General features: G+C 37.0%; 1 protein-coding gene across 1 annotated transcript in view; it reads right to left on the reverse strand.

Moving 5' to 3' along the window:
* lsamp (limbic system associated membrane protein) overlaps positions 1-25,508 on the reverse strand; it is a 477,058-nt gene that overhangs the window by 122,814 nt on the left and 328,736 nt on the right. The window contains exon 3 of the mRNA XM_030151629.1: positions 24,612-24,699. Within this exon, the coding sequence (XP_030007489.1) occupies positions 24,612-24,699 (88 nt within the window). The remainder of the gene's footprint in view (positions 1-24,611; positions 24,700-25,508) is intronic.

A 25,508-nucleotide genomic window follows, 5' to 3' on the forward strand; every position in this document is an offset into this window, starting at 1 on the left:
GAGGCAGAAACCTCGAGCAGATCCAAGAAGTATATATAAAAATACAAGAAAAACACATGTAATGTAAAAGGAACATGTATTTTAGAACATTAGAACATCATTTTTAAAACATTACGACATAAGTCAGTCACCTTAGGGTCACCTGAAATTCAAATGGGGTCGCTTGAAATTTCTAATAATAAATTGATAAAAATAAAAACTTAAGAAAAAAATATATGTTGAGTTGAGAGAGACAATCCCGATCCATAAAAGACATGACAAACTGTGAAGCTGAAACTGAAGCACTGTGGTATTGTTTATCTGTCAAATGTTCATTGTGGTCAGTTTCAGATGCTGCAGCTCTTTCATAATTCATAGTTTGAGTTACTGTTTGTTCAATATTAATTGTCAGCCTTGTAAATGGACTGACTGTACATATCCTGACCAAGGAAAATAAAATTCTCACTTTGTGCAGTAATCTCAACCTGGCTTTTCTGTGTCCGTCCATAATAATATACATTATATAGAATAAATGTCCTCTAAAATTAATGTTTATTTTCAACATAGTATAGCAAACTATTACATGATCCAAAACAAATAAATTTTAGCTGGGGTTGCCAGAAATTTGTGGTATTAAAATGTGGTCACAAATACTTTCATTGATCGCTAAGAAAATGATAACTGTCAACTGCAAGGATCCAAAACCACCGACCATAACTCAGTGGGTACAGAGACTGAAAAGGGTCTACACTATGGAGCGAATGACCACAAGTCTACAACTAAAGATGGTCACTTTCAAACAAAGATGGTACTGTATTACTCAGTATTTGGGTGACTGATGAAAGAATGGGAGCTATTATAAGATTGTTATGTCTCTCTATGACTGATATTGTACCACTGTAATTTTCTTGGGTCAAAACAAATGTCATGTGATTTCCCGTTATGATATTCCTATTGTATTCCATTTTCTTGTGCTTTAATTCTTAGGGTCCTATGTCAGAGATGTTTTGTTTTGTGGAAAAATGAAATGGGGTCACAAGCCAAAAAAAGGTTGGGAACCACTGACAGAAGTGCTGATCCAGACCCCTGTCCACATCCACATTATCCCTTTCACGTCATTCCTTACATTAGTACCATTACTTCGTGGTACCAAACAAAGCAGGTCCACTCACTGTTCATGCAGAGGTGGACCTAACAGACCCTGTAGACCACACTGGACCTGAGATTGTTGACTCACTGTCCTCACTGTAACTCAGGGGTTCTCAGTCTTTTTCTCACAGGCGCCCCTTTGGAGAACGAAAAACCTCCAGGCCCCCCTCAACCCCAACAACATTGTAACACTAGTGCAATTAGAACTTTTATTGAAAGAAACATCAATATTAAAACAATACTTTTTCCTTTTCCTTGAATAATTTGTTGTGCAAATTAAAAATAAGTTTTGCTTGAACAATACAAATAAACTCAGTCAAGACAATCTTTTTTCCAAATAAAAATAGGAAATGTGCAATTATCTTACAACTATGACAATAAAGTTACTTTTTTTTTAAGAACAACAAGCAAATTTTGGTAACAAAGATGAACATTTGAACAATATCAGCGGATCAATGAGACCGTTTACATTGGACATCTCAGAGCATCAATCAGTCAATCAGTCAATAAATCAATCAATATTTATTTGTAGAGCCCTTTACAACACTTAAAGTCACCACAGTGCTTTACACTTGGTACAATATTACAAAACATTAAAGTGTAAACTGTACAAACTGTGCAAAAACAGACACATTGCAAATTTTTCTGTCCATTCCAGTCCTTGTCCATTCTCCAAACCTTAACTCTTTGTCTAGTCTAGTGACAGATCACCATGGTAGTGGATTTGTTTGTTGTCCGTCCCTAAAATGAGTCCAGGACGCTCCAACGTTAAAACATTAGTTTCCACCTGCTACATGTTCTAACCTGAAAAAAAAAAAAAAAAAAAAAAACACCCAAGAGTAGACTCATGCCCCCCCTGGCAAGCCTTCACACCTCCCCTAGGGAGCCCGCCCCACAGTTTGAGAAACACTGCTGTAACTGTTGCTGTCACTGCAGAAATTACCAAAAATAGTCACTTGCCTGATAAAGGGTTAACACAGCTTTAAAGAGTGTATAAATGAACTGTTGCATTGTGGAAAAGTCGAGAATAAGTTCGATACGATGCTACACAACCAGAATAAACCTAATTATGCAGGACAAAAGAAAAAAATCCTGGCTTCATTTGATCATTACAACCTAATTAAAGCACATGACATGTTTTTGTGCTGATTCACATTGTAGTGTAGGTGGCATAAGGGGAAGCGTACACAGTAAACACTTGTCATTTGTGTGCAAAGCTTCAAGTGCCATGCTCCATGTGCTTCTTGGCAACTGGAAAGCCCGTGACATGTAATAGCTTTGACTTCAGCGAAAGACTGCTGGATGGAGCTGGATGGTGAGGAACAGGTTTTGTTGATGCGTTTTCTTTTCCCCTTTGGTGAGGTTTCATTGATCTCTTTGAACATGCTTTTCTTTCTCACAGGTAAAGAGGAATCACCCAGTGAAGAGAATGCAGTCTAAACTCTGTGTGTCTGGCAGCAATACAAGTGATAATGTGTATGTGGGTGTGATCATGGTGTTGTAGTGGAGCCAGACAGGCTGCCGATATCTACAATTAATGATAGCCATACTGGAGCTAATCTGCACATACGCTCCTCATCTCTTTTAATTCCCTTGACTTTTCTGTGCAGGTTTTGGCTTTTCTCGTATCCGCAGAACTAAATGGTAAGTGTGAGAGCACGCATCAAAACAACTTGGCAGCAGCAGCAGCAGCCCAGATAAGGGGTTGTCTAAGATGGAGAAGCGAGAAGGCGTTGGAAAGTGGAAGGAGGAGTCGATATGAGAAGAGGTGGAGAGGAGAATGGTAGAAGGATGGCTTCACAGGCACTACTGAAAGGTTCTGATTGTCCCATGATAATTGGTAAAAGGTCAGTTCTCCTCCTTGCCCAGACTGTAGAGTACAAGATATGCGTAAGCACACAGAAACACACATGTGCACACACACACACGCACACATACACACACGCCCCTTCCTGCAGGAGTGCTCTTTGGAGTGACACGGCTGCCTTTAGAGAGTTCTGTGGATTATCGCCTTAAATATCACCCCATTGTGATACAAGAATGGAAGATGTGGAAGAAAGGAAAACAGAGATAAAGAAGGAAGTGGAGGTATTTCATGGTTTTCTCATTTTAGTTTCTCGATTAAGTCAGTTGATTCTTTGGCAGTGGTCCGTAAAATCTTCCAGTCATTTAAAGGAATTGTCATTGTACATCACCGGAAACCACAGAATGACAATTACGAACCAAAAAAAGCCATTTCATCTCAGAGTTGGTACATACACTACAAACAAAAAGTTAAGGATATTTAATTGTTGGGGGGTTTATTTTCTTTTTTTTTTTTTTTTTTTGTCATTTTTGCCATTTGTAAATAAAGCTACACTGAACAAAAACATAAAATGCAACACTTTTGTTTTTGCTCCCATTTTTCATGAGCCGAACTCAACAATCTAAAACGTTTTCTATGTACACAAAAGGTCTATTTCTCTCAAATATTGTTCATAAATTTGTCTAAATCTGTGTTAGTTAGCACTTCTCCTTTGTCCTTTGCTGAGATAATCCATCCACCTCACAGGTGTGGCAGATCCAGATGCTGATTAGACAGCATGATTATTGTACAGGTGTGCCTTAGGCTGGCCACAGTAAAAAGCCACTATAAAATGTGCACTTTTACTGTATTGGGTGGTCCAAGGGGGTCAGAAAACCAGTCAGTATTTGGTGTGACCACTATTTTCCTCAGGCAGTCTTCTTCATGAATTCTCTGAAACCCCTTTGGAGATGGCTTATGGTGGAGAAATGAACATTCAATTCATAGGCAGAAGCTCTGGTGGACATTCCTGAAGTCAGCATGACTACTGCATATTCCCTCAAAACTTGTGACATCTGTGGTATTGTGCTGTGTGATAAAAATGCACATTTTAGAGTGGCCTTTTATTGTGGCCAGCCTAAGGCACACCTGTGCAATAATCCTGCTGTCTAATCAGCATCTTGATATGCCACACCTGTGAGGTGGATGGATTATCTCAGCAAAGGAGAAGTGTTCACTAACACAAATTTAGACAGATTTGTGAACAATATTTGAGAGAAATAAACCTTGTGTGTACACAGAAAAAGTTTTAGATCTTTGAGTTCAGCTTGTAAAGACCAACAGGCCTTTATCCCTAATTTCATATTTGAAATATGTAAGGCCTCCAGCAGGGGCAAAAAAATAACTTTGTGGTCATTCCTTTGTTGTCGGCAACCTGGGCACAAGGATGATTTCATATTTTTTGTCTTTAGCTAAATATGCATTAAAAAGGTACGCACGTCATTGTATAAAAGGCGTGGAAATGACGCGCGCTGGGCTACGCTTGGTGGAGTGAGTCGTCACGCCGTGGTGGAAGTGGGCCAGGGCAGGTGATCTGGCGGAACCCAAAGTGGTGGATTTAACCCTTTTTTTTTCCTGGGATTAAACTTTTTTCTCCCTTCCATAAGGATTACCATTTTCCGAGGAACACTTGAAGCCATCATGGACCAAAACTGCGGTGGGGATGCATGGAGCCCGTAAGTACAGCCAGCGGCTACCCACTACGGCTTTGTATAAGACTGTTTGGCGTGCGGGGACTTTCGGGAACTCAGGGGGAGGTGTTGTGGGGAGGGGTTGACTATTTGTGTTTAGAACATATAGAGATTGATTTTTGACAAAGGTGTTGTGCTTGTGGGATTGGGTTTAATTGTGGATGTGCACGAGTGGTGTGTGTGTGGGCGTGGGTCGGGGATTCACTTGTTAGAATTAAAAGGCCAGAACAGAGCCGAATGCAATTTTGGTCTTTTCCTAATTTTTTTCCCCTGCTGACGGTTAAATCCATCCGTGTCCTTAACTGCGTTGTAGCAGAGGCGCTTTAGAGACATAAGTGAACTGTTACAAGCTCATGAAAAATGGGAGCAAAAACAAAAGTGTTGCATTTATATTTTTGTTCAGTGTATGTCTGGTCATTAAAAAAATGTGTTAAAATTCAGTTCACACACAAAAAAGTAAAAAGTGCTGTGCAACTGAAAAAAAAAAAGCCCAAATATTAAAAATATCCTTAACTTTTTGTTTGTAGAGTATATTATGTCCACAGTAGTTTAGTGTTATACCTACTCTGCCACTTTATGGTCTCTGATCTATAGACAAGAATTTGGAGTGGACTACAGGTAATCTAAATTCTAGACTTTTATTTCAACCATCAGATTCTTTAGTTTGTATCTTAACTCCTATAAGACTCAGGAAAACATTGTGTTTGATTTCAGTGTAAAATAAATACATTGTGAGTCACTTTTTAAATCATATTTCTGCAGACTTGTTTAAGCAATTAAAGTGTTCCAGTTAAGCTTTGTGAAAGACTGTCTTTAAAAAAAACAACAACAATTATTTAATCCCCAATGAGCATGACATATTTGCAGATTATTTATTTATTAAACCAAGCCCTGATATCGGTTCACAAAAGCATCTACTGATTTAAAATGTTGAATAACTTTTATCTTATCGATACATTGAAATAACACAGGTAAAATACAGTTTCTCAGCTTTGTCAGTGGCATCAGATACGACCCATTTGGACGTTCAGAGGCTCCGTAGTGAACATAGAAACACTGTTATTTTCTAAAATATTGATTCCCATTGAGTTTGACAAATGACAGTGGTTGTTTTTACATTTAGTTAATCATATATTTTGCTGTAACAGTCTTTTCTTCAGTTTTTTCATGTTTTGATATTTAAGTCTTTGAATTTAATTTAATTTTTCTAAGATTTCATAAATATCTAAATGGTTGGTAAATTAAATATAGGAAAACACTTGATTTTTACTGAAAACAATACAAAATGCAGGGGGTATATTACAATAAATGGTGATGAATTATTTATGCTGTAGAATAGATATAGAGACTAAATAATTTGGAAGTCCCCACAAAACTAGGTCTTTGGGTGTTAAAACTAAGAGTCTAATTTTGTAGACATGGTTGAAAAGCACCATGATCACTTAAAACATTTTGATAAACTATGTAACTATTCATATAAAGTTACCTAGAAATTCTTAATTTCTTTATTTTTTTAATAATATTTTTATTAGGACGCATTTTCAGTATACATATCCCCTCAGCACGAGTTAAAGCATGTGCAGTTTTCCAGTTTTCCAAAAACCAACTAACAACAAACAAAAGGGAAATATAGTCCACCCCCCGACCCCTACTGGTCAACATTCACTTAATTATGAGTATTATAGCTATTCTATTCTGTTATGTTTTCTATAGATCAGTGGTTCTTAACCTTGTTGGAGGTACTGAACCCCACCAGTTTCATATGCGCATTCACCGAACCCTTCTTTATTAAAAAATAAAATATGATTTTTTTCAAATTCAAGACACAGGTATATGTTTTACTGGTGCACAAAATGAACCGTGCATTAACATCACTGTGTTCAAAGAACAAAACCAATACAGTGCATGAACTTACAACAAATTCCATACCTTTTCACAAAGACATGACCTTTTTTAGTACTACCACACTGAAATGGGTTTAATTTTTAACCTTATGTATTCCAATAATGAACTTATTGTATTTATGCTATTTATCATTTTTAACATTTTAACACACACCCATCACCTAATTTCCACCAGGCTACAATAATAATGAATATTTACTGCAAATCAGTGTGACTGACGGCTTTAGCGTAATACGATTTCTCCATCTGCGACGGTGCGTCGGTCGTCACATGATTGTAACTGACCAGCGCAGTGACCGAAAAATGTAAACAAACGCTACACATGGCTGCCTCCATGGTTAACAGGAAGTAGCAAAAGTCATGACAACGATGTGGAAAATACTCAAATAATTCATCGTCAGACGAGTAGAAGAGATTATAAACACTTCCAGATTGTGTTGTAGTGTTATAAGCAACAATACACCGCGTATATTGGATGTCAATCAGAGAAAGAGTCTCCGAAGCCGTTTGTTTAGATACACAGACCTAGCCCGACACACACACCCGACTAATGAGTCGAGTGTGTGTCTTGACCTCCGCCGAACCCCCGAGACTGACTCTCCGAACCCCTAGGGTTCGATCAAACCCAGGTTAAGAACCACTGCTATAGATGTTTTATCAAAGTAAGAGAGGAAAGGCTTCTATGTAATGTAAAATTTCTCAGTTAATCCTCTGAGAAAAAAATTTGCTCTTTTCCAGGTTCAAGAACGACATTACATCCGATATCCAGGCGTGTTCTGCTGGAGGTGTAGGTGACTTCCAAAGAAGGAGGATACATCTATGGGCAATCAAAGAAGCAAATGCTAACACATTTTTTTTTATAATTCAGGTGGATTCCAAAGATGGCAGTAAGTGGGCAAAGTGTATCAGTGTCTAGAACTGTAGACATAATCTTAATAAAATCTTCCAGAAACCTGACAACCTTGAGCAGGACCAAAAGGTACGGAAGCATAGTGGGATGGGGCAGAGGCTTCATTTGTACCAAGGTTATTATCGGTAACGAAAACTAACGAAATGACGAAAACTAGAATAGAAAAAACATTTTCGTTAACTGGAATAAATAAAAACTATAATTAAAAGAAAAAAACGAAAACTAGCTGAAACTGTATTGTGTGCTTATAAAACTAAAACGTATAAAAATTATGGATGAAATTCCCTTTGTTTTCGTCTTTGTCAACATCGGATTGATTTGAAATGGATTTATTTCGCTCGAGTAATTTTAGCTTGTGCCACCGTATGATATCACTGGGTTACAAAAAAAAAAAGGTTTTTTGCAAGTTGTCCAGGTTTTTTCAGCTGAATTAGGACCATTTTGCACCGCTAAATCCAAAAATGACATCTGTTTTTCTCAATCAGGTCAGCTTTTTTTTGCTAATTTGATTTTGAAAAATTTGATCTTCTCACAAAATATAATAATTAATACCAAAATAAGATTGGTAAGCACACTTTATGAAACTTGTGACTTGATTCCTGTTAGGTACAATGGTGTATTCACCGCAGATGTAACAGAATACGTCAGGCTTATTTTTGCAAGATCTTCTAGTCAAAGCCATTTCATTCCCCTGTAATATAAAAAAAAAAAAACATTAACCATAAATTGGCAAAAGTAAAATCTTCAGAACTCGTTTATTGCAAGAAATATGAAAGAATTTTGTATCATATGATGTGAAAATGCCCATAAATGTAAGCAAAAATGTTAAAAAGCCAATATGTAGCATAGTTCAGAAAGTTGAGCTGATTGAGCAAAATTAATGTGATTTTTGGATTCAGCACACCAAAATTATCCTAAATCAGCTCAAAAAACTTCAACAATAAATTTGTTGTTGACCAGTGTATTTAACGGTCCGTCACTTGTGGTCACTTGTGGTTTCCAGTCGTCGTCTGGTCTCCACTCTACCTGGAAACATGGAGACTGAAGTTGGGAGAAAGCAGCAGTCCTGTCTTGGATTTATTTGAATACGACGGAGAAGAAGAGAAAAGATACGACAAAACTAAAATTAATACTAAAATGAAACTAAAACTAAGCATTTAGAATAAAACGAAAACTAATAAAAACTAGCGAACCTGCTCTAAAAACAAATTAAAAGTAACTGAATTAGAGAAAAAAAAAAGTCAAAACTAAATAAAACTCAACTATAATGAAAAATCCAAAACTATTAGAACCTTGATTTGTACCGGGAAAATATTTTGCCAATTTAGCTTTGCATAAGTGCCTCCTATGTAGTGCCTTAGATTGTATTAGGTTGAGACGACCACAGGATGAGGAGTGATTGATTTGTAATTTAGCTTTATCCCACCAATCATCTTGAAACTGGACTTCCAGAAATTCTGAATTTAAGGTCTATTTTTTTTTGTATCAGAACATATGTACATTGTTTGCAGAAATGTGCAATAACTCAGTTGGCTTGATGCCGAACAAAGATAAAAACATCAAAAAATGGTGTCAGCAAGATTAAATAAAACCAAAGAAATGTTCCAAGCTAACAGTGTTAATCTGATTTTGTGCCTTGGCCAAGATGGCACACACAACAATCTGTTGTTGCAATAACTCTGTCAATTCTCCATGCTCCAGAGCAAGTGTCTGCAGTACATTAACATGTGTCACTTCTCAATGGACACAACATATTGAAATGGGGTCACAGCAGCCAGGGAACAGCTGCTTATGGGACTGTTCACTTTGTCTGCTACTTTATAGTCACTCTGTTTCCGTGACATTTATGAATAGATAATGCCATCTGTCTTGGAAGGAGAAGCTGTACGCAAGGAAGGTTTGGGTGATAACTTGTAGATTTAAGAGCTAATCCAGATTGCCTCCACAGGCTGGTTCTGGCCATAAACCCAACAAAAATAAGACTTATGATGTTATTGAAGAATAAGCAACAAAATACAGTCCAGTGAACATGACTTGTATTATGCGTGTTTGCACTGTGTTCTCCAATGAAAGAAATATTAGGAGAAAGACCGCAAAGATAAAACGTTTGACAGGTTGAGGCCAGGTGAATTTTAATGTTAATATTAATGGGGAAACTTAAATCTATTTTAAAGGTCAGTACCTCAGTAACAGCCGAATGTCCCCTTTAAATCAGCCTATCAATCATTGACATCGCTGGTGTCGAATAAAGTACAAGAAGAAAAGAAATTTCAACCTGTCCTGGGAAAAGAGACTGATGTGAGATCAGTATGAGGGACACACTTTGAGAAACTCCTGGCGGGTAAAAGACATTCTTTATCGTACACTCACAGTCAGTGAAAACTTTGAGACCATATTTTTTCAACATAACTTTTATTTTGAAACCCTAAACTGGATTTTTTTTTTCATATGAATCATTTGTTTAACCCTTAAAGACCCAAACAGCCACTGACGACCAAAACCATCTACTGATCTAAACTGTTTAATTCCTGTTGATCCACTAATCCTATCAATACATGCAAATATTTGGTGTAAAATACAGTTCTTCATCTTTTCATGGTCATCAGATATGACCCATTTGGACGTTCAGAGGCTCCATAGTTACCATGGAAACACCGTCTTCTTCTACAACATTGATTCACCAGTAAAACCCATGGAGTTGGATCAATGACAGTGGATGGACACACTGGGTTTATGTTCATATTTTGCAGAAAAAGTCACTTTTTCTTCAGTTTTCTCTGTTTCTGATATAAAAACCCTCAACAGTATTCTGAGCTTTTATGAACATCTATATGATCAATGAATTAAATATAGGAAAGTGCCTGATGTTCACTGAAAAAACACAAAATACAGAGGCTTATGTCATAATAAATTGTGATCAATCACTTCAGAAAACTTAAATATATAGAAAACCATATTTTGGAAGTGCCACTACAGTAACACTGGGTCTTTATGGGTTAAGATATTGGCATAACGAAACAAAAATCTAAAGTCTCAAGAATAATTTCAAAACAAAAAACTTAAAAAAAAGAAAATGGCACCTGCCAAACACAAAGTCACAACAGTCAATACCGGGTATGGCCTCTGTTTGCTTCGATGCAGGCGGTCTATCGTCGACAGAGCCTGTCGTGTTGTGGCGTTCAACCAGGTTTCTGATTTTGGGGTTGGAACAGCCCATACATAGGCCTGGCTATATCACTGTAGCTCAAACCGGCCTCCATCATACCCAGTGCAGGAGATGTTATTCACATTGTTATGGAAAAATATTACTCTACTAATTCGTCTATAATAAAGAAGGATAAGTTCAAACGTTCAGTGTCAAAGAAATCACTTTATTTGGAGCTCCATAGAAAGACATATCACTCAGACAAAAGACTGAGATGGTCTGAACCCGAAAATACAAATCCCCATGTAGCCTTATGTCTCCCATGAGAAAATTATGATGTGTAGAAAGTGTTTTAGCTAGTGTCAGGAACTTGGAGATAAGACCCCTGTGAGAAATCTTCTCTATGCTACTCAGGTGTTGGCCTGGCCTTCTACTCTGGACACAACACAGAAAAAGTCACACTATCTGAAATAAAGTTAGAAACCTATATGAAATACATGAATATATACAGGGTGGGGAAGCAAAATTTACAATGAACATTTAGTTGTTTTTTCTCAGCAGGCACTACGTCAATTGTTTTGAAACCAAACATATATTGATGTCATAATCATACCTAACACTATTATCCATACCTTTTCACAAACTTTTGCCCATATGAGTAATCAGGAAAGCAAACGTCAAAGAGTGTGTGATTTGCTGAATGCACTTGTCACACCGAAGAAGATTTCAAAAATAGTTGGAGTGTCCATAAAGACTGTTTATAATGTAAAGAAGAGAATGACTATGAGCAAAACTATTACGACAAAGTCTGGAAGATACTAGTAAAGAAGAATGGGAGAAGTTGTCACCTGAATATTTGAGGAACACTTGCGCAAGTTTCAGGAAGCATGTGAAGGCAGTTATTGAGAAAGAAGGAGGACACATAGAATAAAAACATTTTCTATTATGTCAGTTTTCTTGTGGCAAATAAATTCTCATGACTTTCAATAAACTAATTGGTCATACACTGTCTTTCAATCCCTGCCTCAAAAAATTGTAAATTTTGCTTCCCCACCCTGTAGGCCTGGCTATATCACTGTAGCTCAAACCGGCCTCCACCATACCCAGTGCTGGAGATGTTGTTCACGTGATAGACAGGGCATGATGCTGTTCACTGGACTAACAATGGTGGCCTTTTTTGGGCCTTTATATAGGCCTTCAAAACCAATCCTCAAATTGTGCAGATACCCACTGAGTATTGCTCGATGTGTATTTGGTCCACTTTTGCAAAGACACCAACCCATGTGCAATGAACCGTGACAACATGACAACTCATCACTATCTCAACTACCTGAGCACTAAGTCATCAATAAATCCACTATGAATAATTACAACCCCCCTACAAGTAGAAATATGCATACATTTCTACCTCAAAGTTTCTATTGACTGTCAGTATATAAATGGCTACACGAATTAGTACACACAGACAGAGAGAAATAGAGTTAGTTCTCCTCCAGATGCATGGATCAACAGAGCGACTACCATTAACATATAGCTAATGGTGGCCTACTGATGGGAAACTGAATCTCTTACATGCTGTGTTTGCTTTTATCTTCTCCAACTGCTGAAATTCTCACTTTAATTGAGCTTTGACTACATGAACGGAAATCAAAAATTTGACAAGCTGTAATAGTTTTTACTGGGGTCAGCGGTACACAAGCGGACTGTCGGGCTAAATGAACTATAAGTTCCACTTCTGTGGGGCGTGTATTATAAAAACGACCTCATGAGATGAATGAATTGCTCCCCAGCCTCTGCATTTTATGAAACACATTTGCATAGCATATTGGAATTCGCTGAATTTGCTGAAACACTATAGTGCTGTAGATATAGTTGTATAAAGGACTGTAAGAAAATGAGTGCAGTGGGGATAGGGTTATATTTGGTCTTGGTTTCTTTTTACCCTTCTCATACTTACATTACATATATTTTTAGTGATGCACTTTTTAGAATTAGAATGAGGAAAACACAAATTTCTTAAAATAGTGAAATGGTGCGTTGTTATATTTATGTACACCACCTCCTATTATACTTAACAGACACACACACACGCAAATGCTACTGCAGAGCAAAGAAACACACTTGTTTATCTTTCATTTCATTTTCTTATGAGGAAAAAAATTGTAGAAATAAATAACAAGAAAAATGAATTTCATCCTCATTTTTACTCACAGGGTTAGTTCTGTCACATGATATACTCCTGCTGAACTTTGAGCCCAGAATGCACTTTTAACCCTTTCATGCATAGTGGTCACTACACTGGACAGTTATTCTACAGCTGTTCTCTTGTATATTCATGGGTTTTTGTTGTTTTAGTTCCATATCAGCCAACACAGTGGACACCTATGCATCATCCCATACACTGACATTCATACCATTACTGTAACTTTGGTGTTTTATATTAACCTGATCTGCACTAACATGTTTGAGTGTAAATCAAGACAAAAAGTTTTTTTTTTTTTTTTTTTGCATATTGTCTACATGAAGTGAGTAATGACTAGCATTAGATTATGTTAAAATGTGAGAAAACATCAGATTAGCAGGATTAAAATGTTTTTATTTCATTGTTTTTGTCTCACTTTTTGATATTGGGTTTTAAACACGTTTCTTTACTTCAAAAATTAAATGCATGGACATTTTTGTAACTACATGAAAAAAAAAAAAAAAAACTCAAGCGCAATTTTTTTTTTCATGCCTAAGGAGGAAAAAAACACTCAAGAAAAAAATCTTGACAAAGGTTCACATAATTCGTGCATGAAAGGGTTAAATTGGCACTTTACTGCTGTGCACTTTATAAATAATACTTTCTTTTTAGTTATTTATAAGTAATTTTTAGGTGGGGTGTTACTGTTATTGCTACTTTTTATATCAGTATTTTATTATTTTTATTATTTTATCAGTAACTTATACTATTTTTACTAAATGCTGCTGACAGTCAGGGACCTGAGTACAATATTTCGTTTCTGTGTATTTTTATATGCTGAAATGACAAATAAATTTGAATCTGAATCTGATGATCTTTTCCTTGTATATCCTCTGCTGTCTTATTATAGATATGATTTTATGCTGCACTGTAAAACCTAACAGCTGATCTTACCAAACAAAATGACTTATTACAACTTAGTCTGCAAAGAAAGTTGGAGTCATTCATTATTATGATACTATACTATTTTATAATTTTAATGTTTTATATTATGTTATAATAATCTAAAAAAAAAACTGGTGATACGGTGGTGGATAGCACTTGTGCCTCACAGCAAGAACGTCCTGGGTTCAATTCCAACACCAGTCGATGGGTGGGACCTTTATGTGTGGAGTTTACATGTTCTCCCGATATCTGTGTGGATTCTCTATGGGTACTTCCTCCCACCATCTATAGCAGGGGTCTCAAACTCATTTTCTTTCAGGGGCCACATTCAGCCCGATTTGATCTCTAGTGGGCCGGACCAGTAAAATAATAACATAATAACCTATAAATAATGACAACTCCAAATTGTTGTCTTTGTTTTAGTGCAAAAAACCCTCATTAAATGATAAAAATACTTACTTTTATAAATTATCCAAACAAAAAAAGATGCGAATAACCTGAAAAAACTGACATTTCTTAAGAAAAATAAATGCAATTTTCACAATATTATGCCTCAACTTATCATTTCTACATGTGCATTATGGATCGGATCTACAAAGACACTAAACACTTAGTAACAGGCAGAAAATTGTTAAAATTGTGCTTTATTTTCTTTAGAAATTTCAGGCTATTCACATTTTATTGTTACAGGATAGTTTGTAAATGTAAATATTTTCATAATTTAATGTCATTTTTTGCACTAAAACAAAGACAAAAATTTGAAGTTGTCATTATTAACAAGCATAATACAAGATTATTTTTTTCACATCAAACCGAGAAGAAAATATGGAGTCATTATGTTCTATAGGCTATTATACTATTAATTTACTGTAGATCATATTAGTCTGTATGTGGAACCTAAACTCAAATAAATTCCACAGCCTTGACTGTGGAATTATTGCACTTTGCCAATTCATCACACGGGCCGGATTGGAACCTTTGGCGGGCCGCATTTGGCTCCCGGGCCGCATGTTTGAGACCCCTGATCTATAGTCATGCACTGATAGGTTAACTGGCTGATCTAAATTGCCAATAGGTGTGAGAGTGATTGGTTGTCTCTATATGTCAGCCCTGTGATGGACTGGTGACATGTCCAGGGTGTACTCCGCCTTCGCCCATAAATAGCTGGGATAGGCTAAAGCAACCCTAGTGAGGATAAAGCAGGTTCAGAAAATGAATGAATGAATGAAAAAAAAAACCTTAAAAAGTTAATGGTGTTGTAGTAACTCTGTTGAACTGAGTATGTTTAGTTTTGGTGACAGTTTAAGTAATAGTGACTGGCTTCTAGTTTGTTTCAATAACTCATTTACTTTAAATTAACCTAGAAGACTTTAGCATGGGTTGCATCTTTTCTTTTTGTTACTGCAGCTTCTATCCCTCAAATTCTATTCCAATGAATCAAATATTGTGATATTAAAAAAAAATTACGGTAATGAAATATGCACCTCTGTACAGCATTACCAATAAATTGTGAAAATTGTGGGGAAAAAAAACAGTTTTATTTCATATAACAACTTTTTCAAGATTCCTTTGTATTTCATAATGCCTTTGCTGTGAAAACCTGTATGATAAAATGTAATTAAATCTGACAGTTGGGAAATTCACGCATTTCGTTCTCCAAAGCAAAACAACACAGCTCTGTCCTGCACTCTGCTGCTTGGCTTTGACACATCAGCGAGCTGCTAGGGCTAAGTTCAGCGCTGATTGGTGGGTTTGAACATGCACCCACTCACGTCCCAGACATGCACTGGAGACTAAGGGTGTATTCACACCTACCACGTTTGGTCAGTTTAAAACGGACCAGAGTTCGTTTCCCCAGAAAGTCCGGACTTTTTTTTAGGTGTGAATACAAACACGCAAACTCTGATTCGAACCAAACAAGCGCTTCCGAACGGACTCTGGGCCGGTTCACTTCTGGTGTGAATATAACCGACCTCGAGCCGAACCACACTGAGGAATCTTGCGCCTTTTTGTGCTTGATGAGCCACCGTAGCTGCTGGAAGTAGCCGAGGTTTACGGGTGGTCAGAGCTAACAGGAGCAGACATGAGCTGTGGACAGATGTGGAGCAATGAGGAAACTGAATGTGTCACTGACATTTGGTCAGATATTATGAAACTGGCTCCGACTGAGCTTTTCTTGAGTGTTAACATTATTTTCGTAAATTTGTGTCTGTAAAAGTACAATTTATATTCCGAAAATGATAACTGTATGTAGGAGCACCACATCTATTTTCATCAACACCTGCCATCTCTGATTCACCCCGCCCCCGACTTTTCTGTCCAATGCTAGCGCAGTTCATCACATGCGTGCTTCTGTTCACGCATTTTGGTCCACTAGCAAAAAGTGCAATGTGAATGCGAGCTGACCCAAATTAAAAAAATAAAGTCCGCATTTGATCCAAATCAAATAAGCGAACCAAAGGATTTTTCAGGTGTGAATACACCCTAAGTTACAGAGAGAACTTCAGGCTGGACAAATCAAGGAGCTCAACCTGTGTGTTGCATTGTGGGTACTGGACATTTGACTCATTGTGTTCTGTTTTGTGTGCAGTGGTTCAAGGGGGGGTGTTAATGTTTATTTAGGTTAATATGTCTGTTTTACAATGTTTATTGGCCTTTTTATGTTTATGTTTATTAATGTGACACCATTAGTCAAACCTGTAGGCAGAACAATGTGTTTCCTGTTTGTCACTGTGAAGTTTTGTAAATGTCACAAAATAAGCTATGGCTCTTACAATATAAAAGCATTTTCTGTAATGACTGAAACCCACAAAGATGATATCCATCCGTCCAATTAAAAATATCACATGAATGTACTGAATTTCTCAAAGCTACATCAGAAGTCAAGGATTATCTGAAAAATATCTCATGACCCCCCATGGTTTTTACAAGAATGTATAAAATATGACTTAGCGGAACTTAATTTAACTGAGTTATGGTGTATGAGTACAATTAACTGAAATAATTAAGTTCAACAGACTAATTGGAATAAGTACAGTTCTATATAGTAAAGCTGAATTAACAGAAAACATTAAGTTTCTTATACTCAATTTAAATATTATTTTGTGCTAAAATGATTTCAGTTAATCAACTTAAATGGTTCAAACTGTTGAATAAACTCAACTCATGAGGTTTTACAGTGTCTCACAGTTTGTGATGCATTAGTATTACTCCAAATGATTGCTGTGGCTGAAGTATCATAAATAATACACCCTGTATTCATGTCTTGTATGATTTATCACACGTCTATGCTTTTTCCTTTTTGCTTCCATCGTATTTTGTTTCATTGCCTGTTGTTCAGTGCAGTAACATTAGCGTGATATCACTGCTTATACCCTATAATACTGAGAAACTGCTGAGCCTTGCCTGTATGTCTAAATTTGCAGAATATCCTAACAGAATAAAATTAAAAACACGCACACAAAAAGAAAAGAACTCCATTATGACGTTGTCCTCAGTCATTGGAAATCACTGAATGCTCCCATGTTCCACTAGCTCTTCATAAATGGCCCTCAAGAATGCTGTAGCTCATTCAGCGTGACAGTTGTTATGCCAGCAGATAAAAGAATAAGCTATTAAACTTTTTAATATGTCAAACATTTTTCTTCTGCATGTACAGAAATGTATTTTGCCATCTGTCCTTTAGGAGTGGAGTAGTATCATTGCGACAGCCAAGCAGTTTATATGGGCTACAGACAGGATTTAACAGCATGGATATCAGCATGAAAGAACAGACTGTTCTGTCTCACTGGAATTGCTGTCAAATGTAACGTCTACAGAGTATACGTTTTCCAAGTTGATCAAATGGTGGAAAATTTAACGTGAACTTCATGCCATCTCTAAAAATCCCATCAATGCAGCACGGTTATAATTTTAATGGGGTGATGCTAGGTTCAAGTTCAAAGTCTGCCTTCTGTGTATTATTCTGTAGTCTGCATACTACAAATCTCTCCACAGGCTTCAAGAGTAGTGAGAAGCGTAGGTTTATTGATAGGAAAAGTGAGTAGAAAACACATATTGGAAAATGTTTTTCTCGCTGAATGTATTTTTAACAAGCCCTCAATAAAAATAGCAAGTCACACACTATTAAAAGAAGCATGTGATTGCAAACACATGCAGGTGTGAAAACAGACACATTTCCATATACTGTACACACAGCCACTAACGCCCCTCACTGCCTCAGAAACTATGTTCAAATGCATGTAAATAGTAGCTACATGTTGCACACTTGGACACAAAGGGAGTTGGTTTAAAAATTTATTTTACTTACTTCCATGCAGCAAAACAGATACACACTTTAGACCAGGGGCGTCAAACTCATTTTCTTCCGGGGGCCACATTCAGCCCAATTTAATCTGAAGTGGGCAGGACCAGTAAAATAATAGCATAATAGCCAATAAATTATGACAACTCCAAATTGTTGTAGTGCAAAAAATAACATTCAATTACGCCAATATTTACGTTTACAAACTATCCAAACAAAAGGATGTGAATAACCTGAAAAAAAAAAAAAAAAGAAATTTGTTAAGAAATATAAGTACAATTTTATCAATATTATGCCTCGACTTATCATTTATATGTATGCATTACAGATCAGATCTACAAAGGCCCAAAACATTTAGTAACAGGCAGAAAATTGTTGAAATTGTGCTTAATTTTCTTTAGACATTTCAGGTTGTTCATATTTGTTCAGGTTATTCACATGTTACTGTTAAAGGATAGTTTGTAAATGTAAACATTTTCATAATTTAATGGTTTTTGCACAAAATCAAAGAAAAATTGGTGTTGTCATTATTTATAGGTTATTATGATATTATTTTTGAGTTTGATGCCCTAACTTGCACTTTGCAAATTCATCCCACGGGCCAGATTGGAACCTTTGGTGGGCCGGTTTTAGCCCCCAGGCCGCATGTTTGACACCTGTGATGCTAACAAAAGGTGTTCCACTTCCTAACTGACCTTTGAGGACCCCCCGGGGGACCACCGCCACCACAATGCCTGTACCAGCTACATCAGTGTGACCAAAAATATGCCTAAAATATAAGAGTTGCTACTGTGAATAAACAGAAAAAACAACGTGTTCATTAACGTTAACATACATTACTCAGGGCCCCACACATAAATGTGTAGTTATGAGAATTTTTGATAACTTTACATTATTTTTAATGTAATTTTGTTGTAAAAAAAAAAAAAATAAATAAAAAAAAATACAGCTTTGTGTAAGTTCATGCAGGACACAGTAGTCATGTGCCCATCTATGGTCAGCTGACAGTCAGCTGATCCCAGTAGTTGTCCAATCTCAGCCCATTCTCACTCATTAGTCCAGTGGTTCCCAACCTTTTTTGCCTTGTCACCCCATTTTAACATCATAAATTTCTGGCAACCCCCAACATTCAAAACAGAGACTTTTTTTTTTGCTAAATGTTTCTGATCATGTAATAGTTTGCTACACTATGTTGCAAATAAAGTTAATTTTAGATGACGTTTAGTCTATATAATGTATATTATGGACGGAGGCAGAAAAGCCAGCTGTAGATTACTGCACAAAGTGAGAATTTTATTTTCCTTGGTCAGGATATGTACAGTCAGTCCAGCTTGTATTTACAAGGCTGACAATTAATACTGAACAAACAATAAATCAAACTATGAATTGTGAAAAAGCTGCAGCATCTGAAACCGACCACAATGAACATTTGACAGATAAACAGAACCACAATGCTTCAGTTTCAGCTTCAGAGTTTGTCATGTCTTTTATGTATTGGGATTGTCTCTCTCAACTCACCATATATTTTTTTGTTTTTGTTTTTTTTTTTCAATTTTCATCAATTACTAGAAATTTCAGGCAACCCCATTTAAATTCCAGGCGACCCCACATGGGGTTCCGACCCCAAGGTTGAAAAACACTGCATTAGTAGGTCTATTTAAACTCAGACCTTTGCAGAGTACTCCTTACCCTTTCAGCAACTAAACTGCACTGATCTCCCACCACCACCCCATCCTCCCCCTTCTAGACTATGTCCTCAGAGATTCTGTTTCTGTCTAACACATCTCTTCTATAGGGGGATTCACACATTCCCTGATTAGCTCAGCATGTGCCGAGCAAAAATATTGGAAAGCACCCAAGAGTGGAACCATCAGCGCCAAGTTGAACTGTATAACCATTTGTTGCAATAAATGGTCTAAAATAAGACGTGAGTGCGCTTGCCTGAATGTAAATGATAAGATGCCAGATTATAGTCTAACACAGCAATAGAAAAAGTCTGAAAATAAACTAAAAAATGACTCACAATGTCCAAACATGTTCTTTTCCTAACCATAATTAAATTGGATTTATTGCCCGAACCTAAACATCGACAGGAGTCAAAATGAAAACATCATTCTCCAGTGGTCCAATCATCCACCGCCCACTCAGACAGAAAACCAAAGACGCCGAGGATCCTCAAGTGACAAAAACAAAGTTTCCTTGAAAAAGCTACAGATGTATAATTTATATGAGACATGGTGGACTTCAAAAACATCAAAGTGCCAAAGTCAAACCTTCACTAGTCTAACTGTACTTATTAAAGAATTGCCCATTGGCTGAACTTCTATGGCTGTGTCTTTGTTAAAAAATCAAATTGGATTGGGGTGCAAATCTTGCCGTTGTATTGGGAGTCCTGTCATGTGCAGTGACCATGGTGCTCGGTACCACTCGTCTGAGCCCTGCGAGTCCGCCACTTTTTCATCCACTGCAAATTTACTTTGTCTGATCATTTGTTTTCCAATTACGTCCCTGTCCCTGCTAGCAGAAAATTGTCAGCTTTGGTTATGTGAACCCACTCTTGGGTCTGTAACCAGGGGCAATGTTTGAAGCTTGGAACATTTTCATACCCATTAAAAGATGAAGGCATGGTGAATTATTATCCTACAGAGTTGATTGGGTTTTGCAGAGGTTGGTTTAGGTTGCTGCATTCGATGGTATAGTGAAACCACACACAGACACATTCTTATCTCCTCAGTTACAAACTTAAACAAGATGTGACCAAAGCTACAGCAAAGAAAAGGAACGGATAACCCAAAGCAGAACGCAGAAGCAAGAAAAAAATAAATTAGCGGTTCATGAAGCGAGATCTAACTGATTCACTCTATTATTCTGCATTTCTCACATCCATTTTAATAATTTGACCACAGTTTAGGAGTAAATAAAAACTTGAGTTATTCTTCGCAGTAACATATTCACAGTAATTGCCAGGAACGTATGCCTTCAGCGCTGCACCACAGTTTAGATGAAAGATGCTGAACTGAACCTCAAGGAGAAGATTACACCCACATAGCAGGGAAATACAAGAGACGAGCATAACAATGGCTGCAAAATTGAATGGGACTTTGAGAGGCATAGCAGAGGACAAAATAGCAGGGAAGAAAGCAACAGAATCAATGTTTAGCTATAACTGTCGCATTAGCCATGATAAACGAGGCCGCCAAAAGAAACCCTGGAAGTCCACGCAGGACATCCCAATGATCGAGCACTGAATAATCGAACACAATGGGTTCTGGGAAGGAGAGGCAATTTGCTGCCATGGATCCCAGAAATGAGGCATCATTTCACATATTGACCTTTAAAAATGCTATTAATGGGTGATATCTTCAGTTCATAGTTGGATGAAAAGTTCTCTAGTAAGCTATTGTGTGTTTTTACACTGTGGTGTGTTTCCGACATTGATGGCTTTTAGCATTTATCTCGAGTCGGGTTACACATCAGACAGTCAGAAGGAATAAAATGGAAAGGGCAGTTAAAACAAAAGCTGCGTGATTGATGAAACAATTGACTATTATGAAATGTGAGCCACGACATTAGATTTCGTCACCGTACATAATCACTACGGCTTCGGTATGTTTTGTCAAGAAACAGCCGAAGTGGTTTTAGCTGAGAGAAAAACATATACAAAGACACACACCTCCACACCCAAACAAACAAAACAAACTTACAGGAGAGTGTGTGATGGAGCTCTCAGGTGTTGTTGTCTTGTCTGTCAGAAAATCTGTTTCTGACAAGTAAAGAGCAATTTCTGTCAACGAACTGTGGCTTTGCAAATCAAGATTACAAAGAGTTGGCAATGGCGTACAGATGGATAATGAAGACTTTTTTTTTTTTTGGCCTTGATGCGTACAGCTCAGTTTTTATTGCTTTTATCCTGTCACAGTCCCAAGAGGTTACTGGCAATTCAGAAACATTTTTGAGGTAAAAAAATTTAAAAAAAGAAATACTAACATGACAAAATTTTCTGACACTTAAAAAAGCAAACAGACATGAGAAAATGAAACTTAATGAGGCTGCTTGTGTTCAGATTTTAATGACACAAGTCTATATATATATATATATATATATATATATATATATATATATATATATATATATATACATACACAGGGTGGGGAAGCAAAATTTACAATGAGCATTTAGTTGTTTTTCCTCAGCAGGCACTACGTCAATTGTTTTGAAACCAAACATATATTGATGTCATAATCATACCTAACACTATTATCCATACCTTTTCAGAAACTTTTGCCCATATGAGTAATCAGGAAAGCAAACGTCAAAGAGTGTGTGATTTGCTGAATGCACTCGTCACACCAAAGGAGATTTCAAAAATAGTTGGAGTGTCCATAAAGACTGTTTATAATGGAAAGAAGAGAATGACTATGAGCAAAACTATTACGAGAAAGTCTGGAAGATACTATTAAAGAAGAATGGGAGAAGTTGTCACCCGAATATTTGAGGAACACTTGCGCAAGTTTCAGGAAGCGTGTGAAGGCAGTTATTGAGAAAGAAGGAGGACACATAGAATAAAAACATTTTCTATTATGGAAATTTTCTTGTGGCAAATAAATTCTCATGACTTTCAATAAACTAATTGGTCATACACTGTCTTTCAATCCCTGCCTCAAAAAATTGTAAATTTTGCTTCCCTACCCTGTATATATACAAGCAATAAAGCTCATAAAAACAAAAATAAATACATAATAAAATTTATTTTAACACTGTAACGATACCCCCCATCTACAACAATTTAATTTTGTTATAGAAACGGCTTCTCTTTCATCTTTCTAACCTTTAAAACCAGAAAATAACCAATTGGAAGATACTTTTTTTTACCCTCAGGACTGGGATCAAGTCCTGCAGCACCTTCTACACATCTTTCGCGCTCCCTTTATGATTATCTCCGCTCTCAACTTTCCTGCTGTCTTCATTGAGGACAAATAACTTCCTATTCTTTGAAATGGAAAACCAGCGCTGAAGGCTTTTCAAGTGCACTTAAGATTCATTTGAACTTGAACGAGAAATTCTGTTGCTGGAGGGAGCTTTCATGACATATACTGTAGCTTTTTTTTTTCTTCTTGACAATCCATATTCATATATTTTCTATGCAGACACCTTAGAGGGACGCATTTCCACATTTTAGAATAGAGACTACTGACAGTGATGTTGCAGCTTATTTGTTATTGGACAATGATGTCTCTGACTTTAGGCATTCAAAAAAGAAATAATATATTAATAATAAACCAAATTTATGCGTGAAGAACGACAGACGACAGCAGGTTCACTGACGAACTCCAATACTGATGTAGGCATTTATACAGGGTGCGATTTGTCAAAAAAACTGAGGGGGGGGTGGGGGTGGGGGCCACCATTTATATATGTGGGGGTGTGGTCCATAACTAACGTAACTAACACTGGTGTGAAACGAAAGTGAAACTACATACTTTCAACATCCAACTTCCGGGTTCTATTCCCCCTATTATACAGCGGATCTTACATGAAATTTTCACAACTTCTAACCTGTATCCACTGGACCCCCTCTACTGCTCTATGGGCCCCCCACAAATGCTGGGCCCCAGGAATTTGTCACGTTTACACCCCTTTACAGCGCCCCAGTGCATGGGGACGTTCGCGAATTCTGAGACTGCCAACAGGTGAAGGTTAGTGCCAGTAATGCTTTTTCAACCTTGGGGATGGGACCCCACGTGGGGTTGCCTGGAATTTTTATGGGGTCACCTGAAATTTCTAGTAATTGATAAAAAAAAAAAATGTAAATAAATTACTAATAAAAAATGTTTTTTAATGATTCAATATATATTTCATTAAACACCACACATTTCTTCTAATAAAAATCAAGTTCAAATAAAATGCAGGATATAACATCTGATAGGACATATTTTGATTGACCCGATCGTGTAATTGCATGCGTTACTATGCTTCATCCTACCCGGACACAGTCGAAACTAGACTGAGTGGAGAATGGAAAGATTTGTTCACCTGCCTGGCCCCGCAAAGACATCTCAAAGAGAAAAATGTCTTTGTTTTGAATGTATGGGGTCGCCAGAAATTTGTGATGTTATCCTCTTAAGACCCAGCCACGGGTTTTCTGTCCACATTTGTGGACAAGAGTTTCACAACTTTATACAAAAAAAAAGACAACTGTCCGCCAAAAAGGACACTCCATAAAAATTTTAAAAACTGTATCTGAAAAAACTGTTGCATCATGATGTTTCCAATATAGGTACTTGGACTTTTAATAGAAAAACAAAAAAAGCTTGTACTTTGCTGACATTTCCTGGGTCTTAGGAGGTTAAAATGAGGTCACGAGCCAAAAAAGGTTGGGAACCACTGCAGTAATGTAAACTATAGGTGTAAGAAAACTCAGTCACAACCTGAATGTTATGTCACTTCTTTGGTTGCCCCCCCCCCCCAAGGATGAAATTCATTGAGCAGAAGCAGGGATGTAAAGACCAGACCCACCCCCCCAACAAATCGCACCCTGCATGTATACCTGTACAGCTTACCTTGTACAATGAGGTAGACATGTGAGGTCTTGGGTTTCTGCTTTGTCTGTATGGAGCAGGTATACGAGCCCTCATCATACACATCCACCTATACAACACAAAAAAAAGAAAGAAAAAGTTGTATTCATTCACATTGTTACATCAAAAACAGAAGGCTAGAACATTCAGCCACTTCTAAATTAATGTATTTACACACATGATTTGATTACAGGTAACCTGGGGTGTTACTGATGTAATTCTAACAATTAAAGTTATGCAAAACAGAATTATTTTGAAAACTCCCTGTTGTCCCTGATAGGTGAGAATGGGAATAAACACATTCAAAAAGCAAGGAGTCAAAAGTGGACAGCATTGCCTAAATGTTTGAATCAGTAGAGTCAAGTGCGGCAAATTAGCGAAGGCGCCTTCCAAAAAGTGTCTATTGGAGTAATCACTTTTTGCGGCTGATTTATCAACTTGCAGAATTATGACACAACCAATTCACTTCTGTAAAGACCTGTGTTTCTCTACTGAGATCAGCACAAATTAGCACAGGTGATGAAGGTGAAGACAATCTACAACAACAACTGAACGATTTGTTACCGTAATGTGACAAAACTGCAGGTTTTATACATATGTTTCTGGCTGGAGTAAAGCAACACAGATCAAGCAGCAGAAGGAGTTTTCTTGAGTAGAATTTAACCCATTAAGACCCAGTGCTACTTTTGTGTCAGGTCCCAGATGAATTTTTCTTTAGACTGAACCTTTCTTAAGGGATTCGTCACTATTTATTATAATATCATCCTCTGTATTTTGTGTATTTTTCAGTGAAAATCATGTATTTTCTTGTATTTAATTCACAGATCATGTAATTGTTCACAAAAACCCAGATTAAAGTTGAGGGTTATTATACATAAA

Source organism: Sphaeramia orbicularis, chromosome 13 (assembly GCF_902148855.1).
Source record: "Sphaeramia orbicularis chromosome 13, fSphaOr1.1, whole genome shotgun sequence".
NCBI lineage: Eukaryota > Metazoa > Chordata > Actinopteri > Kurtiformes > Apogonidae > Sphaeramia > Sphaeramia orbicularis.